This window comes from Nipponia nippon, unplaced genomic scaffold, assembly GCF_047370975.1.
Source record: "Nipponia nippon isolate SJK-2023a ecotype South Korea unplaced genomic scaffold, ASM4737097v1 scaffold_4, whole genome shotgun sequence".
In the NCBI taxonomy this organism is placed as follows: Eukaryota; Metazoa; Chordata; class Aves; order Pelecaniformes; family Threskiornithidae; genus Nipponia; species Nipponia nippon.
The window spans coordinates 66,873,117-66,895,716 of NW_028262358.1; the positions used below are offsets into that span (position 1 = coordinate 66,873,117).

A 22,600-nucleotide genomic window follows, 5' to 3' on the forward strand; every position below is an offset into this window, starting at 1 on the left:
AAGCAGGAAGAAAAAGAAAATTATGTTCTCATTACATAACTATATAAAAGAAAATCCTGGAGTCCCTAAAATAATACTTTGTCCTTCTTCAGGCACTCATTCCCTAATCTCTAGTTTTATTCCTTCTCATCATTGACAGCATGTGGATGTGCATGAGGAATGCAGTATCGTCAAATATCCCATTGCAAAGCCTTGTAGAGTTGAGAGTAATTCTTTCTTGGGAAGTACCAATTTTTGAAGAAGGCATTCAATTCTGTTCTTAACCTGCTGGTTCCTGACAGTGAAGCAGATGAAATATTTCTTTCCAACAATAATCTCAACGTTGAGATCTCAAGGGATTTACTGATACCTGTGGATAATGAAGTCATTGTGATCAAGTCTTTGCCTAAGACATTTCTATAGCTGACTCATTTATACTGAGCAATTGGGTTTTTTTTATTTGAATGTCTTCTCATTATAGGTGCCTCTTTTTCTTACATGTATTCATTTTTCCTGTAGGAGTGTACTGCATAAATGTCTTTAACACAATGCAATCTTTTTGACAAAATATGTCATACTCTTCTAATTGATTCCCAGAGTAGCATGGCCTACTGTCATTCAGTAAATTGGCATGTGTTCTGTTCATAAATTGTGTAGAGGAATCACATGCTTTAATTTTTAGAAAGACTTTTTTTTTTTTTTTTTTAACATGTAAGCTGGGCATGACCTTAACCTTGTTTATGGTTTCTGCTGACAATGCTAAAGCTGCACACTGTTCCTTTTATTTAAAGGAAGATAATAAAATGAATGCAGTGATGTTTCAAATCAAGGTGAATAAAATGCCACAGTGATGCATAGGATATAAAATCACTATGCAGAAGTTAGCAGTTTTCACTGTTGAAATAATTCTTATTTCAGCACTTCAGGTGGTCAGTAACTGCCATGTTACTTAAATTAAATACATTTTAGCTGCGTGAGCGTGCAGGCTTTGTTGTACTTGCCACACAAACTTGATAGATTAGGCAGGTGCTCAAAGATAAATTAGTAGTTTGAGGTAAGCTGGTGACATAGCATCCCTGTTTGCAGACCCAAAAATAGAGATGATATTATGGTGAAATATGTCAGTATCCTACCTAAGCCAGCACCGTGAGCTTGCTGTTTAATTTGCCATTTCTGTTTGTTGCTGTTTTTTCTCCAGTAACTGATTCTCTAGGTAATAACCTGAACCTCACTGTGTTATAGTTATTTATTTTGAATGTTTGTTTAAAATAGTTTCTTTCAGTTTTTCCATTCCGAGTAATAAAAGACAAGGAACATGGTCTTGCAAACTCTCTGAAGTGAGTTAGATAAATCACTTGATACGACGTGGTCACTAAGCCATTGCTTTGAATGAATTCTTTTGTTCCAGACAACTAACTCTCTTAATTAAAACGTAACATTTTGTAGGTATTATGTCTCAACCTCAGGACTGGCAACTAGTGCCAGATACTGAACATTTGTGATAAATTGTATTTTAAAGTCACAGAGAGAATGTTTCTAGAGTCACAGGAATTAAGTCTGCATAAGAATCATTAAAAGGAAAAAAAAAAAAAAAAGCTGGAGAAAAAGCTTTCTAGTGGAGTACTAGATCACACACTGTTCAAGTTTCTCCATGCAGCCACCATTACTTATGGTCGCAGGACAACAGCTGAGATAAGTCTGAATCAGCTTTTGATTGTTTTTTAAAAAAATGTAAAGGGAGGCTAATGGCTATTTGGACCACTTAACTGTAAAAAACCTACCGCTTTCTACATGATTTTCTACGTGAAATCTTTACATGGTGTAATATTTTAAAGTCAGTTATGCGTTCACAAGGTTTTTGCTTCCTTCTCTTCAGTATACTTTTGGGGGTAGATGTTAATTTGTATGACAGGAAAAAATGCTTTCTCCAAGCTGTCTGCAGAAGACAAAGGTGGGAGCAATAGAAACTTTTCTATCAGAGAAAAACCAACAATGTAGAAAAATAAAGCATCTGTTAAAATGAGTTAAACTTGATGAGTAGAGAGAAGTTTTTGACCATTGGAGAAAACAAACCAAAAAATTTCTTGCAAAAACGAGAAATGAATTTATGACCAAATAGAGAAGCCAAGGAATGGCTTAGGGAAATATTAAGTAAACCTGAAGAATGGCCAAGGCTTGTGAGAACTCCAAAGGGCTTGCAGCTGGTGGGGTTTTTATTGTATGAATATATAACCAGCGTTTGGTCTTGGAGTAGAGGAGGTGATTCTAAAACTCCTCTGAGGTCTCTGTGTCTTGAGTGTTACTGCTGGTTTAAGCAAGTGTGCCCTCCTCCAGCCTGTGCAACGTGTGCTGCCTGCAGTCGAGCCTGCTGAAGCCTGTTTTGACTGCCACCGTGCCTGGGTATCTGTTGAGGTGAGACACAGGACCTAGCATGGGTTGGGCAGTGGTGGCTCATGCCTAGCTGGTGGTGTGTAACCAGTATAACCTACCCAACCTGGGGGCAGGGGTAGGAAGGTGGTAGATAGAAGTGTAACCCTTGAGTTAAAAAGAGGCTGGGAGCCAGCTGGGAACAGTAAAGGCTGTTGTGGCAGCTGGCTCTCACTCCAACCCCTCCCTTTTCCATGGGCAACCCTACAGCAATCGAAGACTTGCTTGTGCACCTGCCCCTTTATTCTGAGATTTTTCGGGTGCGTGATGTCTTTTGGGCAGGAGTAATCTCTGTAGCTGATGCATTGTATATCTGGCTGAGAATAAGCTCACACTTACTCTCCTCCTTTGCCACAAGAATAAGGTGGGCTGCCCAGGTGAGAAAATCAAGTACCACTATATGGTGTGCAAGCAAGAATCCCGTGAGCTGAGCCCATAACAACAACATTTCTCTACTTAAGGATGTGTGTTTGTCTGCATCTTTGAATTGGTTAGTTAAGATTGTCCCGATGTAATTTTTGTTTATTGGACTTCCCACGTGAAGTCTTGGCTAGTGGTTAGAAGGTCTCAGAGCAATGTATGTCTAGAGGTGTGTTCTTAATAATGCAGAAAAATAAAATAGAAGAGTGACAGCTTTTTTCTTCTTTTTTTTTTTTTTTTCCTTCTTCCTTTTCAGAAGCCCAGTAGAGTACTCAACTCCCATTAATGAACTGTCCTCACTGTGTTCGGCAATCTCGTTGATGCATAGGCTTTTGGGTTTTTTATTTGTCTTCTGTCTGTTATACAACAAAACCATTAAGGCCCTAACTACTCACTAGAGTTGGCATGTATAGGGTGACAGACTGAGCTGTGAGTGTAGTCTGTCATGCAGAGAAAGTGAAAACTTGAGATCTCATTGGAAATCTAAATGTAAACTGCAGAGGCTTTCTGTGACTCTAAGGTTCATGATACCTCTGCTGTTAGTCAGATCTGTGCTTTCAGCTTGGGATCCCTCAATCCCCTGCGTTAACTTGCTTTTTTAACTGCATAGAAGAATTTCTCATCAGGCAAGTACTGCTTTCTGTAATGCTTCTCCCCTTGCTTGGCAAAGCCTCCTGTTTGTGTTAGTACAGCTTTTGTTGGCGCTGAGGGCAACAGGTCTTGTCAGGCTGCTGTCAGTGTAGAAGACAGCCAGGTGTCCTTTCAGGCAGGCACAAGTCCAAAATAAACCTTTTTGTCTTAAATTCTGATTTTTTTTTTTTTTTTTCCCTAGTAGAGCAGTCCTTCCTAACCATTTTGGAGAGCTGAATGAAAATATTTCTAGTTAATATTAAAGATGTGCCACATGTGGAATGATTTTTCAAAAAATAAAAGAAACCCAGTATTTGTGCTGAAAGTCTCTGTGGTTTGTTTTTATCCTCAAACTTCTCATAGCTCATTTTGTGACCACCTTCACAACAGCATAATTTCTTTCAGTTGTACTTCTTCGGAGCCTTACATATTGTTACCATTTTATATTTTTTCCCCTAACATATAATTTATAAGAAGACATCCAGCCTTGACTAAAAACACTCAGAGAATGCAGAATTCCCTACAGTATTAGCAGTTATTGTTCTTCAGTTACTGTTGTTGCTGTTAAATTTGTGGCTTAATACCTTTTTTTAATTTAAGCTTTCAGTCACTGCTTCTTGTTAATTCTTTCTTTTCCATTGGATTCACCAGCTTTTAAGACCGAGAATTTTGTTTCCCTGCAAGTACTCGACTGCCATGATTCTTCCTGATAAATCTCATACATTTTCCTCCAACTTTAAAACAAACGTTCCTGGTTCTTCAGTTTTTCAGTACTTTTTAAAACGTGTGAATCCCTAAAGCCATGTGTAATCTTCCAGTACCTGAAGAGTGCTGAAACAGTATAGCTGTTGCATGGGATCGGCAGCCCGCTTCCCCACGCTCTTCTGGCTCTGTGCCGTGGGTCTTCTGATGCAGCTTTGCCACAACATCTCTGTGTGCAATCTGGAGCCCAGTGCAGAGGCACCAGCGCTTCTGCACGGGGCCAGCTCCTGGCAAGCAGGGATTTTCCACTTGGCCTGTATGCCCTGGCTCCTTCGAGAAACCTTGGGTGTCTCAGACTGCACTTCCGAGGGTCGCTGGTCCCAGGGGGCTATATATGGCAAAGATCGTGCTCTAACTATACATAGCTGGTGCGGGTCAGGCACTGAACCTCAACTAGAAACCCAGAGTACTTGCAAGAAATGTGCAGATGTTTCTCAAACAGCTTTGCAAGAAATTTCCTTAGAAGATGAAATTAGTTTGATCTAGGTGGGAGCTGAGTCAATCTGGAGTCATTTGTGGAAGCATCTCCACTGTACTCCCTGGAACATCCAGTATTAGCTCTATTTATGTGGATTTATTTGTTTGTTTGTTTATTTCTCTGAGTTATGAAAAATTTTAAAGGAAATTTGTATTCTTTTGATTTACCTGCTTTCTTGACAGTTTATGGTATAATTAAGACATACTGATTTAACTTTCCGGAGGGGTGAGGCTGATGTTGGGCTTCTTTTAATAAGTGAATAATTCGTTATACTTGTAAAAGTTACGCTTTTTATGGTTAAACTGTTGATACCATTAGCATACCAACTGTATAGCTTTGTGTAAGGTATGTGACAGAGAAGACCGAACATGCCGTCATCAGAGGGAAGGCACGCTGCATGCGTGAGCAGAGGGAGTTCGCAGGGTATTAATGTGTGGAGGGCTCCGTACGAAGCAGGGATGGGATGGAGAGTGGCAAGAATGAAGGCATGAACCTATCTTCCATGGTCAGGCTGTGTGGTGACCAGCCGCCTTCTCCCCACCTCCCCAAACCCTTCTGCTGTGAGCAAGGCAACAGTCTCCTGTGACTGGTACATGTTATGCTCAGCAAAACATGACTTCATGTAAATAAATAAGATTTTATCATACATGTGTCCAGTATCAGTTTTTCCTCCAAAGTGGACCAACTTGTAGGATTCTGGTTTGGTTTGATTCCCCCACCCCGGCTTTGAACTGATCATTAACGATATATGATTACCACTAAGATACTAATGAAACTCCCTTCCTTTATTTTAAATTTAGTTGTTGTTTAGTCTTGGAGGGCAACATGGTAGGGCTATTGTCACCCAGGCTGGGTAAATAGTATTAAGCAACATAGTATGCATATGTTACTTGGGAATATAGGAAATTCTATGCATACTAGTTACTGTAGTAATAGCACTAGTGACCTTTTCTGGTTGTTTTTTTCTGTCAATGAATACATAATTATTTGCATACAATATTTAATATTAAGAATATGACACAACTGCTTAACTGTAGGAAGACTTATAGCTGGGGTTGATGCTGCATGCTTATTCTAGTCATCGATGCCTAAACATCACAGTACATTTAATATATAATGTCATATACATACTGATGTGAGCATAATGTACTGCTAGTAGCTCAGCAGAATGGGAACTTTGTACTGATGAAATGTCAGTCTTAATTTTTGATTAATTTAGCTGTGGGCATTTTATGTCAAAACCAGAACTGGTCAAATACTGCAAAATGCTATGCATGAAAATGCTTTCGTTTCTTTAATGTCTTGCAGATGTGCAAGTGCTCTTTTTATATGAGTCGTTCAGAGATGTTACTGGCCACGTGTACTGGAAGGGATTTCATCAGATCTAATACCTTTAAGCAGTGGCTAAAAAATATAGTCAGAAAATGAGTCAGTAATTAAACTAGTCACACTGGAAAAGGAATTCTAAAGTTTGTGCTTAGCAAAGGAAGAAATGGAACTCACCGTGCAGGGTCTTTGTTCAAACTGTTTAGCACGTGTGTTTTCAATACCTATTGGAACCGTGGCTCTACTGATGAGTTAATAAACCATCCATGAGTTGAAATATTTTTTCATAAAACATTGTTTAGAACATTTATGGCTATTCACAGAGGCTTCACGGCCGAAAAAAGGGGAACCGTGCTCAATGAAAATTGCTTGCTAGGAATACTGTGTGCCTTAGCCACATCTGCTCATAATAATTGAGGGGGGTGGGGGGTTTTTTGACATAAATGAACAGTACAGTTCCTTGGTTTGGTTGCGGTGACCAGGGCAGCGGGGGAACGGAGGGAGGTCACCATGCTGCCTGACCTGGTTGCGGGTGTGGGTGACTGGAATCCACAAAGTGCATTTGCCGTAGTGGCCATTTGCATCCAGAGTGCCCCCGCAGGGCCAGGCAGGACGGAGGCTGCCATGATGGGTAACTGGTGAGCCTCAGCCTCCTGCAAGGCTGCCTCTGATCCAACCTCTGAGATCTCAAGCTGTCACTTGGATTGACTGAGGCTGAGTTTTTATATTGTTTATAAACCAGGCCAAACTTCTGAGAAGGTGATTTTCTTTGGTGTTCCCTCTCATGAATCCCCCCCCCCCCGCCCCTTCTCCCCTCTTTTTTCTCTGTTTTCCCTTTTTTTTTTTTCTTTCTTATTTTTTCCCCTTCCCCCCTGCACCTCCTAGAAGAGGTTCTTCATTTTTGAGAGACTTACTTCTCAGGACAGTGCAAAGCAGTGTTCTTTACTACTGGATGTACCCAGATTGCTCGAGTGAAAAGCCAGCAACATCACTTCCTTGAAGGATGTGAATTGTTTATTGTTTTTAAAAATCCACCGAAAGAGGAGTATTGTTGATATGTGTGATATTTGCTACGGGAATGGCAACCAGAACATTAATAACGGTTTTGTTCTGTCTTTTAGTTATGAATGGCAGTTTTTAAACCATAAAAGTTTTGGGTTGCTGTGTAAAAGGAACTTATGTGATTTGAAATTATAATTGGGGAATAGTTGATGGATCTGGTTATGAATGAGAATAATTAATAGAAAGTTAATTGGGCAACATCAGAAAAGTTTATCCTGGTATATTGGGATTGCATGCTTCAGTTGATACTTAGTGTACTTTTGGGATTTCTGGTTGCACCTCACCTCTGGTTCTGATAGTATATTGTATTATGAAGAATATTAATAATGCTGCAGAACAATTACTTGTTCATTTGCTAACTGATTAAAATTCATGCATAATTTATTGGAACTGGGAGAGACTTTATAAATAAAAAATAGTCCTCAAGAGCTTAAAAACAAAATGCATATGCTAATATAAGAATACGCTTTACCTCTTAACATAAAAATTTAATATGCAATGGTATATTAGTCTCATTAATGTGAGGTTTTATTTGTGATAATCATGCTCTTAATCAAAGTGTGTACTTCTAAACACAGCCTTATGTTTTAGAGGTTTGTAACTTGGACTTGGTAGAGTATCATGCTCATCAACGTTTATGTTTTCTGCTGTAATATACACTGACCTTAGAATTCATTAGTTTGACATTTAATGTGTTAATTCTGCAGCAAATAAACTGCCCTCATTAAGCCCAGCTGCATTTCTGAGGTTTGATTCAGGTAGGGATCTACATTAGTTCATATGCACATTTCTTGCCAAAACAGGGTAAAACATGTTAATTATTAATTGAGATACTTTCTAGAGCTTTGTATATCCCAAAGCAGAAAGGGGAACACTTTGGAGCGTTCACCTTTTCACTCCGGGAGAAGAAAATGAGCTCCACTTGCAGCCACTGGTGCACTTGCACAGGTTCCCTGGTCTACAGAGTGGCTTGAGACACAGCTAATTTAGAAATAGTCTGCAAGAAATCCTTTCGTACCAAAATATGAGAAACTTGGTTGCTTACAGAGCTGGTAAATACACTGTTGGGAGCCAGCTCTGGTATCTGGAGGGGAACCTTTACTGCTGGATGTAAAAAACCAGGGAGTTGTTAGCCAAACTTCACCATGCAGGGAGGGTAGGATGTCAAAGCAGGTCTGGAGGCCCTCTGCGAGCCCCTCCATCACCAGTCCCCTCCACGGGCTCTGTCCGTGACACGGGTCATTCCCAGGAGGCTGAATATGTGCAGTGCTTCTGCGTCTTAGCTTCTCTTATGCAAAGCGGTGGGGTGAGCGATGATGAGAAGGCCCCCCCCCCTTTAGGGAAATCTTATGGTCTGGGGTTAATGTTATTTTTTAATGTACTGGCCATGAGATCCCTCTACCTGCTCGGAGTTGCCATGTTGTTAGTTCTGCATCGCTGCTGTGCAAAACCCCTGTGTGTGTTGAATTTAGCATTGTTGCCTAATTAACTGAAACAAATTAGTTGAAATATGAGCCATCTGGAATGAAAATGAACCTTCCGTGTTTATCAGCGGATTCATTTCATTAGAAAAGTACATGTTGCTTGTGATTTGTTTCTTAAAATAAATCACGCCGAGGCAATGTGCTACTTCTCTATGTAAACATTTCTCAGGGTAAGGGGGACCTCATCTCCCTGCTTGGTCCGTTGTTACCTTTTCACTTTGCAGCTGTGTTCAAACATTTAGGCGGGAGCTGATGAGAACAGAGGAAGGCAAAAGGCAATGTACATCCTATTGCTTGAGTTTCTAAATCAGTAGTAAGTTACTGGAGAATAAAATTACATTATATGTTATTGCTATACATCTTTATTTTGTCATTCTTCTGGCAGTTTTGCTCAGTTCGGAGTAGTCTGAATGCCTGTAATAGGCATCTATATCTTTTACCCTAACTGCATCTGGTGGGTTTCAAAGGAACTGCAGTGATACTCATTTTTAAGAATATTCTGTGCAGGGCTAGTGTATCAACTATTGTAACTTTCTTTAAGGAAAGTACATATATGGCCTCTGTCAATAAAAGAAAATAAGTTGTATCTCTGAAAATCTCAAGTTATTGCCATAGTAAATTATATAAATGGCTATGAATCCAGGTTTTTTTCAGAAAAAAATGTTAAGAAGTAGCAATCTATAAATCAGATAGGATTTTGTGGTCCCTAGCTAAGATTTTTAAATGGAAAAAAATAGTATTGGGCATATGCCAGTGGTGCACCGCTTGCTTCCATCAGCTGAAATTCTTCTCAGCATTTCTTCATTGATGTCAGTTTGATTTTGCTTTCGAGTTCTGAAATCTTTGCTGACCAAAACCTGACAACTTTCTGTGGAAAGAGCCCTCTCCTTAATGGGTTTTCCAGTTTTTGTTTTATCACTGGGGTTTTTTTTTTTTGTCTCCCCTACAGAGCCACCTCGGCCGATAGCACCACCGCAGCTGCTGGGTGTTGGGCCTACGTACTTGCTCATTCAGCTGAACGCCAACTCAATTATTGGGGACGGACCCATTATCCTGAAAGAAGTGGAGTACCGAATGACATCTGGGACCTGGACCGAAACCCATGCTGTCAACGCACCAACTTACAAGCTCTGGCACTTGGACCCTGACACTGAATATGAGATTCGGGTCCTGCTCACCAGACCGGGCGAAGGTGGGACTGGACAGCCAGGACCACCGCTCATCACCAGGACCAAATGTGCAGGTGAGTGCTGCTTTGGAAAAATGAACAACCAAACAAAACTATTTATTTAATGATTTAATTGGTTGGCAGGCTTGTTGGCTCTAATTAACTTGTAGCAGGACTTAAAGGTTCCCTTGGCACCCACAGGATCCCCAGGTGTCCAGGCCAGTAAGGATTTGCTGTGTTCCCTGCTTTGCCCATTCACTGTCTAGGTTGCTGTTTGCTAACCCTGGGAGGGTAGGTTAGGAGAATGGATGTTAGAAAGCTAAGAAAACACTTCTCCTCATGCAAAGAAGGAGACATTATCATTTCTAGAAAGGACAGACCTCTTTTTTCACCTTCGTGTTTTCACTTGCGCTTTAAGTAAACTTGCGCATAAAGGTACTTGCATGGAAAAAGAATCCGTTTAAGAAATAGAATTTTACAAAAAATGTAGTGTATTTTGGGGTAATTTTTTTCCAAGCAGATCTGCATGGCTCCAGGATCTCCGACAACTCCTAAAATACAATAGCAAATATTAATAGTGTGTTTTCTTTTCTCCATTTTTGACTTACCACCACCAAACCCATTTGCTGCAAATCTTGCAGTCTGCTTCTGTTTTTTTTTTTTTTATTATTTTTTTTTGAGTGCCCCTGCATGGCCAGCACCAAGAAGATTAAGCACTTGCAACTTGGGTTATATGCTGTTCCTTCTGCAGCTATTTAAAGTTATTTTAATTTCCGCTTTCATAAGAAGAAAGATAATGCCTACGTCTCATAGTTGCAGAGGAGAAGAAGTATAGATTTGAACATCAGACTGGGAGGCAAATAAGTGGAAATTAAATTGTGGAGTTTTTTTCCCTAGTCTCAGGATTTTTAGGGCCTGACTTACAGTATTTTAAAGTTTGCAATATATTAGATTTAGCAAAGAGTGCTGATAACCATCTATTCAAAGCTGCACTAGAACAGTAAGAAAGAAGTGCTGCATTTACAGATTTCCATGCTTATGTATATGTATGCATATGTAAAATGGAAATATAAATGAAATACTTTTTTCACAAGTTGGTGACAAACTTCAGTGGGACAGCTATTCAAGTTCTCATCTAAGCATGGATGCCCACTCATTCATTTACTTAAGGAAGAGGGTCAGCGTCTGGATCACAACCCAGAACTTCAAATGGACTAGGTCAGCAGGTATGAATCCCGGAAAATCAGACAGTATTTTTGAAATTGGCCATAGTAGTGTCGGAAGCTGAGGCACACAGCTGGAGCAAGACTAAACTGAAGGCATTTTTTGGAATTTGTGATCTTATTTATAATTTAGTCTGTCTTTCCTGTGAAGTAAAAATATATGTGTGTCCATCTTGGTTGAGATGACAGTCGTTGAGATCTAAGTAAGGTTAAAGCATTGATTTATTGTACTGAATTGGTTTAGGCATTGTTCTGAAAAAGTAGGAATTTGAAAAGAGCTTCTATTTTAAAGAGACTGAGCCAAGACTAACAAATCCCAAATGTTCATAGAATCATAGAATACCAGGTTGGAAGGGACCTCGAGGATCATCTGGTACAACCTTTCTAGCACAATCTAGATGAGATGGCCCAGCACCATGTCCAGCTGAGTCTTAAAGGTGTTCAGCGTAGCAGAGTCAACCACTTCCCTGGGGAGATTATTCCAATGGTTGACTGTTCTCATTGTGAAAAATTTACCTCTCGTGTCCAATCAGAATCTCCCTGGGAGTAACTTGTACCCGTTACCCCTTGTCCTCACCATGCGACTCCTTGTAAAAAGGGAGTCTCCATCTTCTTTGTAGCTCCCCTTTAAGTACTGGTACATGGTGATGAGATTACCTCTAAGCCTCCTTTTCCCGAGGCTGAACAAACCCAGCTCCCTCAGCCTGTCCTCATACGGCAGGCTTCCCAGACCCTTGATCATCTTGGTGGCCCTTCTCTGGACCCCCTCCAGCCTGTCCACATCTTTTTTGTATAACGGGGACCAGAACTGTACACAGTATTCCAGGTGTGGTCTGATAAGTGCCGAGTAGAGAGGAATAATGACTTCATCTCTGCTAGTGATGCCCTTTTTGATGCAACCCAGCATCCTATTGGCCTTCTTGGCTGCAGCAGCACACTGGTCACCCATGTTGAGCTTCCTGTCCACCAGGACCCCTAGGTCCCTTTCCACGGAGCTGCTCTCTAACCAGGTGGATCCCAGTCTGAGCTGCACTCCTGGATTATGTTTTCCCAGGTGCAAGACCTTACACTTGTCTTTGTTAAACTTCATAAGGTTCTTGTTAGCCCACTCTTCCAGCCTATCCAGATCTTCCTGCAGGGTGGCTCTCCCTTCCAGAGTGTCTGCTTCCCCACTCAATTTGGTGTCATCAGGCCACACTTGATCCCGTTGTCCAGATCGCTTATGAAGATATTGAATAGCGTTGGGCCCAATATCGATCCCTGGGGGACCCCACTTGTGATGGGTTGCCAGTTTGAAAAAGAGCCATTTACCACAACACTTTGGGTGCGGCCCGCCAGCCGATTGCTCACCCACTGCACAGACCACTTCTCCAGGTCATAACGCATCAGTTCGGGTTCTTTTTCCTAGTGCTTGAAAAAATATAATTTCATTTACACAGTGTGTGACAGACTAAAGCTTTTTAATGAGAAAGGAGAAGAAAGGAAGTCATGATTTATGTGACATATTTTTAGAAGCCAGTTAGGGGAAACAATTTTATTGTGAGTGTGATTTTATTTTTAATTTATTTTTAACTTAACACTCACGTATAAGACACCAAAATCTAGTCTGGCTTGAGACAAATTTTTAACTCAGTTTAATCCACTATGAAATGAAGCAGATCAAAAAGTAGTTGAAAAAAAAATCTGAACTTCGATGACAATACTATTTTAATAATAATGAAATTTCAAGTTGTTTACCTTGCAATAAGACTGATTCTTCTTATTCCATGAAAGTGAAGGTGAATAAGTCTTACTGTTAAGCAGTTTCAGTTAGAAAAGGGTGAGTCAGCAAGGGTTTGTGGAGACTGAAGGATTGTGCCCAGCATCAGGGATGAGTCAGGGACGGCACCGGGTTGAGCGGTAAGTCACCCTGCTGCCTCCTCGCCTGTCTGCAAAATGCAGACAGACCTTCCTTTTCCGCAGTGTTCTCCCGAGGCTTCTGTAAGATAACTGCAAGCACAAGTCAATATAGATATAGATATATATATATTTTTTTTTATATATTTTGCTCGTAAAAGGCAAACTATAAACATAAAAATTAGTTTCTTCCGAAGAGAGGATTTGTAAGAAAAGGTAAAGCTAATAATGGAATCGCTTACCCTGCAGTCTCTGCTGCTGCTGATACTGTACGAGTGACTGGCAGGTGATTTACTGTGCTATATTAGATGACATCTCTGCAACAATATCTTCTTTCTGGAGATTCTTCAATTATTCCTAATTCTTGTTTCTGACAAGATCACTTATTTTTCAGACAGATACTCTCTTTTCTGTCGATGTTCTTTGTCAGTTTTGTCTTTCCATAACTTTTGTACATATTAGTTCAAATTCTGAAACAAGTTATAATTGATTATCTGCTCAGCATCAAATGGAGTGGCAGGAAATAAATGAATTTTCAGCATGAAGTTTGACTGCTCTCTGTACGGATTAAAAAGCACACATTAGCGAATGTTGATCTGATGAGTTTTTAATGTTTACATTCCAAGTAGCAGCGATAGCAAACTCACTGACACATCAATAAGAATAGGTTAGTATTCTGCTTTCTGTTTATTTAATATATAAGCAAATATTAGCATTATTTTCAAATGAAGATTGAAAATGATTTTTTTTCTGTAATTCATTCAGTATTTATAATTTCATGACACTTCTTAATAACATACTATTGATCAGTTAGCCTGTGCTTTGCTGGAGATATATCCTACTTCTGAACAATTTGAGCAATGGTTGTACTTATCTTGGTATCAGACATGCTCTTTTATTATTAGGTATTTAGATCATTTTCCGTCTTCCTCATAGCAAAACCAGTGTCTGGTGACTCGTTTAGTAAATGTTTCTGCTAATGCTAAACAAAATTGTTTTCTAATTAAGAGATAATTCTTCTGCTATTTAAAAGTCCTCCACCAGCCTGTTCGTCTACTCGGCATTTCCCAGGTAATCTGTCCTGCACTGAAGCTGAGTGACGGCATTTTGCTAGAAAACTTGCATGTTGTGTTATCAGTCTGCAACTAAAGATAGTGCTGAGCAGTCAAATACATGAAGCCACTCAGTGTTTTTAAACGGCTGAAGCAAGACAAAAACACGTGAAGCAAAACATATTATTTTTTGTCGCTATCCTCCTTAATAGCCAGATGTATGCTTTCTATTTCCATTTCTAAGCGCAGCTGAAGTTGGTGCTGAGCACGGCGTCGTGTTCCCGGCTGCGTGTGGTTAGGCACAAATCATTTCAAGCTGCTGATGCTGGAGGCTCCTTCCTCCCCATCGATCCTCGCAGGGCACCTGGGCTTTATTTCAGTACAACTATACCTCTTGCCCAATGTCATTGCTCAAATTATTCACTTCTCAAGCATTTTAAAACCAAAATCAAAGGCAGAGGATAGCACTTTAATCAGAAGTAATCCTTAAGGCTGTTTCCTGTGGCTTTGGGGCGTATGTCCTTCTGGAGGGTATCCTCTGTGTTGTGACTGCCTTTCCTTTTGGGGGGTGTAGAAAATATGTGGTAATCTAAAATTGTCCACTTAGCCTGCTTTATCAACTGTAAGTTAGAAGTTATTCTCTTTCATTGGCTGCTGCTTCTGAGTAACGGCTCACAGCTCAGTTTTATGATTAACTGATATTTTAGTGGCAAAGGAGGTCAATAGTTCAACCTGTCCAGAGCTTAATATATGTACACAGTGGAATTGCTCGCTCCTACTTTACTGAAGTTCAGTGCAAGAGTGTGATTTTTCCGTAAAGCATGAAGAATTGTAGAGCAGTTGGAGGAAAAAGTCCTGGGTGTTTTCTTTTTTCTTTTTTTTTTTTTTTTCTCCTTCCCCCAAATGACTTGATATTAGTAAACTGTTGCCCGTATTATTTGCTTTTGATAATAAAATGAGTAAGGGAGAGGGGAAGCTTTATAGCTTTATCAGAGCTGAGAATGGAACAATATGTATTGATGATATTATTATTATTTTTATTATTATTATTATGCTGTTCAAAATCATTATCCGTCACAGAGACCTAGCTATCAGTAACAATCAGCCTTAAGGCACAATAGCAGAGATGCTGGTTCAGCGGTGCAGCGCTGGCGTATGATCGCCTGCAATTGAAGGTTTGGGAGCTGGGCTACTTTTTGCCTGCCTTTTTCAAGCGCAGAATGTTTGTTTACAATTTGCGCATTTATTAATTTTGCAAACAATGTACACAGAATACAGGATGCTGCTGAATTCCCCTCTAGTAAAATAAAAATAAAAAAAAAGGCAAAACATTGGGAAACATTTGGGGGGAGCAAGCTTAAGGTTTTTGTTCATTTTCTTGGGATTTTTAACAGAGGGACCCTGGTGACGTTGCCATTGAGAAAGTGGCCGTGCATGGCCATCTGGAGAAATAAAATGTTGTTCTGGTTAGATAAAAATTTAAAAATCTGATTTTTAAAATGAGTGGGGTGAAAGAGACGGTGCAGTAGAGAATCTGCTCGTGCCGATGTGCAATGCATGCAGTGCGACTTCGGTCGGTGTTGTTTGCCTTTTACACTTGCAGAGTGGAGGTGGAGGGTTCAAGGAGGGGAGCTTGATTTATAGACTTTGCTGTGTGCTGTACGTAAGAATTGAGGATGTTGGTATGTGAGGCAGTGGGCTTGTAAAATTGGGTACAGTCAGCATCACAGGAGGGTTCTGGAAAATATAGCACTGAATGGGTAAGCTGTGCTCTTCCTTTGTGTCTCTTGCAGTAGTACATCTTAAATTATTATTTAAATCTTTGAAAGCTAATAAAGGTACAGATAAATGTGTAATTTTCAATCACTCAAATTTTTTACAAAAAGCGGACAGAGAGGAAATATTTACCTTTACAGCAAAGCAGTTATCTTAATGTTTCAAAGAGAATCTTTACCTTTTTCCCCTCAAAGTAGATATCATTAGAGACTTACAATATAGCTTAAAGAGGAGCTTACGTACATTTTGAGTGCTTAAATTACATGTTTTTATTACTCATGTTTTTGTTGTTTTCAAGTTGAACACTTTGTTAGAGTAAACTAAAGATGAACAACTTGAAACTAAATGAATGTGATACTTTTAAAAATTATTTTGCATTTGTCATTGCAGAAGGGCCCACGTTACACCAATATTTATAAGTTGATGTTGTTTTTACAAATGTGTTTGGCACTCATGACTGTTTCTGGGCTTTGGGCCAGGTAGTAATTGGAAACATTTAAGATCTCGCTAGCAGATACCAAATGCACCGGTCTCTTGTTCCATATAGGTTTACCAGTTGGCTATGATATGAAGAAAACCCAGTATTTAAACAATGGAGGAAGTCTGGACTAAGGAACTTAATCATATTCCCTTTAGGACTGAATTCTAGAATTGTTATGGAGAGAGCATCCTGTAGAAGAGCTATCCGATTTGGACCATCGGCTGGCATATGTGACCATCCTCTGCTTATTGTGCTGCTTGCCACTGTTCAGATACCCATACCACATATAGAATCTTAATGATGCTTATATCCATAAGAAAGGACCGTAGCGCAGCTGAGTTACCTAGCAGGAGACCAGGCAGACTGCCTAGCCAAGTTCTTGTCAGATTGTGTAAATTAAGCATGGTATCCTCTTTTTCAAAGGAGCACAATGCTGATGACTCAGTTGAATTGGCAGTAAACTGCAAATTCAGACACTGACCTCCCCTAAATTAGTTTTCAACTTTTTTTGTTTGCTGTATTCAGCCTTGCTTAGTATCATTTTTTTGGTATTTGCAGCTGCGAGTTCCCTCTATACTAACTGGAAACTTTCTTCCTGCGACATTGCAAGTGCCGTGTTATCCAATGAGACGTGGGTTTCCTAAATTCTCCCATGCTTTGTTTTTGGGATAAACTTTGTTCATGGCTAGTTCTTTATTGTATAGGGTCATATTCAGCAGTAAATCACGCTGTGGCTATTTAATCACACTGATGCTCTTCACTTGGGGTTAGGGTAGCAGACCTAGGTAGGTGGGTACCTCTAGCGTGGCCGCCCACTTTTCAAAGCCTCTGTTGTGTGCAGTGACCTCTTCCTTTGCCTTCTTCCTGAAGTCCCTACCGGTGGGTGGGGCGGGACGAGTTACCTACAGCAAGATGTGATTATGGTCATTGGCACCTAACATGCTGGCCAGTCTGGGCTTCAGTGCAAAATCCACCGAGTTGAGGGAAGTCCTTCAGTTGAAGTTAGTGGCTTGCTCTCTGGCGAAGGACACTAGGTCAGGGTACCACTTCAGCTGTGTGATGGGGGCTGAGGGAGGAAAAGGAGCAGCTGCCAACCCCAGCCAGAGCTCCCCTGCCTCACAAGCGATTCCTCCATCTCCTGTCGCGCCTCGGCTTGTTTGGCAGCTTTTCCCAGAGCAGAGCGTGCCGCAGCACTGAAACCGTCATGATTTATCCGAAGTGTGTGTATCTAGCCAATAGATCACACTTCCGAGAGGAGCACTGTCTGTGGCAAGAAAATGTATTGCAGTACATTAATCCACGGCGCCCATTCCAGTTGTAAAAGAATGGATGTGCGCAATAATTCATATTGCGGCACTTGAAAATGCTATGGGTGCACCCGGGCCAGATAACTCAGAGCCTGATTATAGCTTCTCCAGAGTTTGGGGACTGATATTCACAGATTTTTGGTCTGTGTTCTTTTCTGAAGAACATGACTGCAGGTTGAGATAATCTTACCTTTTCAGAAAACTGGAGGTTTTTTTTGAACTGTGACTTCTATTTTTAATTTCAACTGAAATACATATTTTTTTAATAGGATTCGTTAGTGTGCTTGATACTTTAATTTAGTTTGCTTTCATAATTAAGGTCTCTCAACTGTTTAGGAGTGTAATATTACTTTTATAGTGTTTGAGAATTGGTATGCACCTAAATAAAACAAACTTTTATAGGACTAGCTTTTATTGTACTTTCATTTATCCCTGTACTAAAAATTAAGCAGGGAAAATTTTAATAAGGTGTTGAAAGTTGCTCTGGTCATTGCAGCACTTAAATGCACAGTTTTGGAAGCACACTAATTTTTCACTGTTATTTTGGCACTATTGGCGGAGTAGCATGGAGTAGGTAGGGAGGGCTGTGAGTGGCAGGGGTGGTGATGTGGAAGGGTGGAAGAGGAAAGCAGTGCCAGCAGCGTGTGCTGGGGGAGGGCGATGTTGGTGAGATTTCCCAGATGCATTCATTATTCTTTCTCTCTCCCCCATATGTCTTTGTCCTCCAAAGCCATTACAGAGAAATTTCATGTCATTCATGCTAGTGTGAGATCTGGATAAAGTTCAGATTAACATCCTCCCAAGGACAGGCTTCCCAAAAGCCCTGGTTCTTATCAACATTGATTCTCTGGGCTTTATTCTGCTAGATGAATCTTTGTTTTTCATTTAATTCTTGTTTGCTTTTTTTTATTTTTTTCAACTCTGTTTCATTTTAAAAGTGGGCAGCATAAGTCCTTCCTCCTAATTTGAACCTAGACTGTGTGAGGCAGAACTGAGTGAATTTCACTTTCTTCATTTTCTTTCTCAGGAAATCCTCCTGTTGGTGCTGAGAGGGGGAATGGACCAGGTGATGCTTTTGTATAGTATGATAATGAAATAGTTCCCATTATAACAACAAATTGAGGAGCATACTAAGCAGCAGCTGACATCAAGTTACTCCTCAGGTGATCAGTCGATCCAGAATCCTAAAACGGCTTGTCAAAACTCTTAATGTTACCTGGTTTTGTTTGCTGTTTCAAAAAAAAATGAAAATCTGGAGCAGTCCTGGAAAGTTCCAGATGACCTGAAAACAAACATTAACAATACTGACATGAAGGACCAGGATCACCCAATTAATTAAAAGCTTGTCATCTTGACTTTAATTCTAAACAGAATAATGGAACAGCCGATACAAGGGTTGATTAATGAGGAATTAAGAAAGTAATATAATTAGAGAGAGTCAACAGGTTTATGGAATACTGATCTTGTCAGAATAACTTGATTTTTTTAAATTAGATTACAGATTTGGTTAATAAAGGCTATATTGTTCTTCTCTAATGCATTTAATTTGATATAAAACATTCTGATTAAGAAACCAGAATAAAATCAACTCAAATGGAGAAGAAATGGCTGATATATCTAAACCCGTTTTTAAGGATCAATTGAATAAACATTTCTATTTGGGTCCTATCAGGAACAGTTCCATGTAATTTATAAAGAAAATGTAACTACAATAAAGCTGGCAAATTGCAAAAGATTATGAAAATGGTAGGAAAAACTCACTCCAAAAAAGAACTGGGTTACTAATTTACAGTGGTTTGAGTTGAGTGCTGCTAATCTGTGTTTCAGGTAGGCCAACTGTGGTGTAATAACCCCGGAGTAGTCCGTATGTACAGCGGGGCTCAGGCACTAGGCATGGGCTGACACGACGTGCACTATTAGGGCTGTCACTTGGGCGCTGTAACTAAAAGAGCTCCTGTAGTCCTTAGCTGTATACATCAGAGCAAAATTTCTCACCCTTTCCTTAGTATTGGAGAATGCTTTAAAGTTTTTGAAGGTGCATATTTGAAACTGTTTGCCAACTTACTTTCCTTCTGACCCAAGCCCTTTATCCCCATCTCCCCAACCCCTCCCCAAATCTCTGTAGCATTCTGTTCTACAGAATTAAGAGTATGGTGTTGTACAAGAGGTTACTGTCAGGAGGATTAGGAAACCAAAATAAAAGAATTCTGAGAGAAACTTAAAATCTGGAAACAAAATCTTGTTGTTAAGGAGGTGCGACGTGACCAGAATTAATACTGGTTTTAGAGATGCAGATGTGATTTTAGGCAATGATTTCTCATGTGGTTGAAGTTTATTTTCCTTGTTTCACATCTCTAACGCCACTACATAAACAGCATACCATTTAATATGTATACTAGTATTTTTCATTTCATACTACGTTTTAAAGCTATCTCATTTTATGAAGTTTGTTTTCCAGGTCATTATTAATCGCTGAAAGCGATTTCATTACTCTTGGAAATGGCAACATGCTTAATTATCATTCAGATAATTAAACGTTTCAGATACTTACAGTACCATAAGCACACATCTTGCAGTTTATTACCTTTATTTTAGAGAATTATGCTCAGTGTGAGGGACTGGTGAGAGTATATTCAACAATGTACCTTCTTTTCTCTGCAAAATGAACTCGACTAGGCTGAAATGCCAGAGCACAGGCACTCAGTGGGAATACGATGTGCAGCATTCACAGTTTACAACATGTAGCAGCTTAGATGATTACAAATAAGTAAACTAGTTCAATTGCACCATATTTCCATAAAGTAACGACCTTCAAGGATAGCGCTGAAAACTTACTTTCTGTTTGTGGTTGTTTTGTCACCTTTGACAAGTCAGTTCACGTTGCATCGCAGTGCCATTTGGAAAGCAGGGTTAATATGCATGTTTCCGCAGCAATTTCTCTCATTTTCATTTACCTCATGTAATTTATTCAGAGCAAACACTTCTCTTACTTTTATTGTGCTGGTTGCAATGAGATCTTGGTTTTATCTGTCTGAATGCTTCCCACAGATAGATGGTTTGTAATTAGAATTTAGTCCAATGAAGATCATATGTTAGAGAATAAATTTTTATTCATTCGGTGACAAATTTTGTTACTGATGTAATTTTTATGGTCATGTGGAGGGGCCTGCCTTGAAAATAAGCAAGTACAACTGCTCTGCATTCGGCTCGTAGTGTGACCAACGTTTCTTTGTATCTGTCCATGCAGAGTCTACTCTTGGCATTCACTTGATACGGTAAGGGATGGGGTGGGGAGTGTGGGAAGAATGCAGCAATCATACTGCATAGAAATCAGTGGAGATCAATTTATGCCTGAACTTAATTTTTTGGGGGGCTGCCTTATCACTTGTCTCTTATTCTCTGAATGGCCATAATTAAGTATCATGCTAGTTGAGCATGTTCCTTTTGTATGTGTGTGTGCCACTTCACCTCTAAGACTTCTTAAGTTTTCTTTTTCTGTTCCTCAGCTTTCTGTTCTTTTGGAACACAACCCCACCTCCCCTCCAACCCTAGCTATTCCTTCCCTTCAACCATGAAACACAATTTAAAAGTTAGAAGCAAAAATACAGATGCTTCTGTCTAAACAATGGATGAGGGAATGAATAATACGTTGTAGAAATTATTCACATTGGGTAATGTGCTTGTAGAAGGTTCGCAGGTCATATGGTGATGAATATAGTATAAGAACCTATACAGAAAAGAAACAGGTAAAAAGTTTTGTAGATATGACTTATCTTGCCTAGCAGTAATTGGAAAAGGTGATGAATGCATATTTGAAAGACAAATTAAGATGGTAGACATTTTTCATTGTCACTTTACTGATGGGCATGTTCAGAGCATATACCCAGAGTTTATACAATGAGAAAAAAAAATACATACAACAGTAATATTGCATAGAAATCAATAAACATATATAACCATGATCTTTGTCTTACTGTGAATTATTTAGTCCTGAATTTGGTAGCTGTCATGTGCTTTAAATAAAGTCAATTCACAAACTTAGGTTTTTTCCCCTCTGTTAGTTTGATCTGATTCCCACAGCGGAAACAAAAGTGCTACCACTCTTCAATATTGCCTTCACAAATCAGCTTACTGTCTCCGTGCTTAAGAAAGGATTTGCAAGTTTAAGATGGGAACTCTGAGTCTGTACAGTGATTTCTGTGATGACTCCAGGTGATTTAAAGATCTCTTGGAAATGGATATGCTGTGGGTTCCCCGGAGTGAGGCTTCAGCTGGGCTGCTGCGCCCCATGGGGAGCAGGTTCTGTGGAAGCCATGCTCTCCTTTCAGTGCACCCTGAAAGTCTACATTGTGGACAGACTTAAATTAGAAAATGTCAGATGCTTCCGCTATACACTTTTTTCTCCTAAAATTAATCTCTTAGAGGCTTTACATACTCTCTCAGTGGACACACGTGGGCCCATGTGTGTTTTTTCCAGCTTCTGAAGAACAGCCATCCTGCACCAGTAGCTCTGTGGAAGGCTCTCGGGTCATGGGCATCCTTCCTTCCACCTGTCTAGACAGTTGCTCATGATTGGAAACAAATATGCAACAATTGCAATAAACAACAACAACTACAAATAAAACTGTAGCCTTTATAATAAGGCTTTTCACTCTTGGATGGCAAAAATCTGTTTGGAAATAGCCTACTGTTAACTGTCCTCCTGTGTTTCATCCCGTGCCTTACTCCAGCTGGTGTGGGCTTGAAGCAAGCGTTAAGTATCCCCATAGCACTGACAGCTCATGAAGAAATTCTTTTGTCTCCGGTGCTGAAGGTCTACTTTTTGGAGCAGGGAGTTGCTGAGTTGTTCTCTGCACAGAATAATTGCTGGTGAGAGAAAATGGGGTACTCAAAGCAGTGCAACTTCTGTAATAGAAGTTCCTCTTAGTGCATCTGATGGCATTTAAAAGAATGTGGAAGTTGTTGTATATGCTATTTTTTTTTGTTTGAAATTTTAATAATTGAATCCATCTCTTTGAATTTAGCCATGTCAGGAGTAGTCGTCTTTAGGAGGAACTAGAACATAAAGGAGGACACGAGCCTGGGCTGCTGCAGAGTAAGCCGCCTTGATGCTGGGGGGCTGAGCGTCC

At 39.9% G+C, this 22,600-nt stretch overlaps 1 protein-coding gene across 10 annotated transcripts in view; it reads left to right on the forward strand.

Annotated features, from left to right (window-relative positions):
• The window catches only part of PTPRK (protein tyrosine phosphatase receptor type K), a 415,551-nt gene that overhangs the window by 234,393 nt on the left and 158,558 nt on the right, over positions 1-22,600 (forward strand). For all 10 annotated transcript variants that reach the window (XM_087774463.1, XM_087774462.1, XM_087774464.1 and 7 more), the window contains exon 7: positions 9,518-9,811. In XM_087774463.1, coding sequence (XP_087630589.1) covers positions 9,518-9,811 — 294 coding nt within the window. The remainder of the gene's footprint in view (positions 1-9,517; positions 9,812-22,600) is intronic.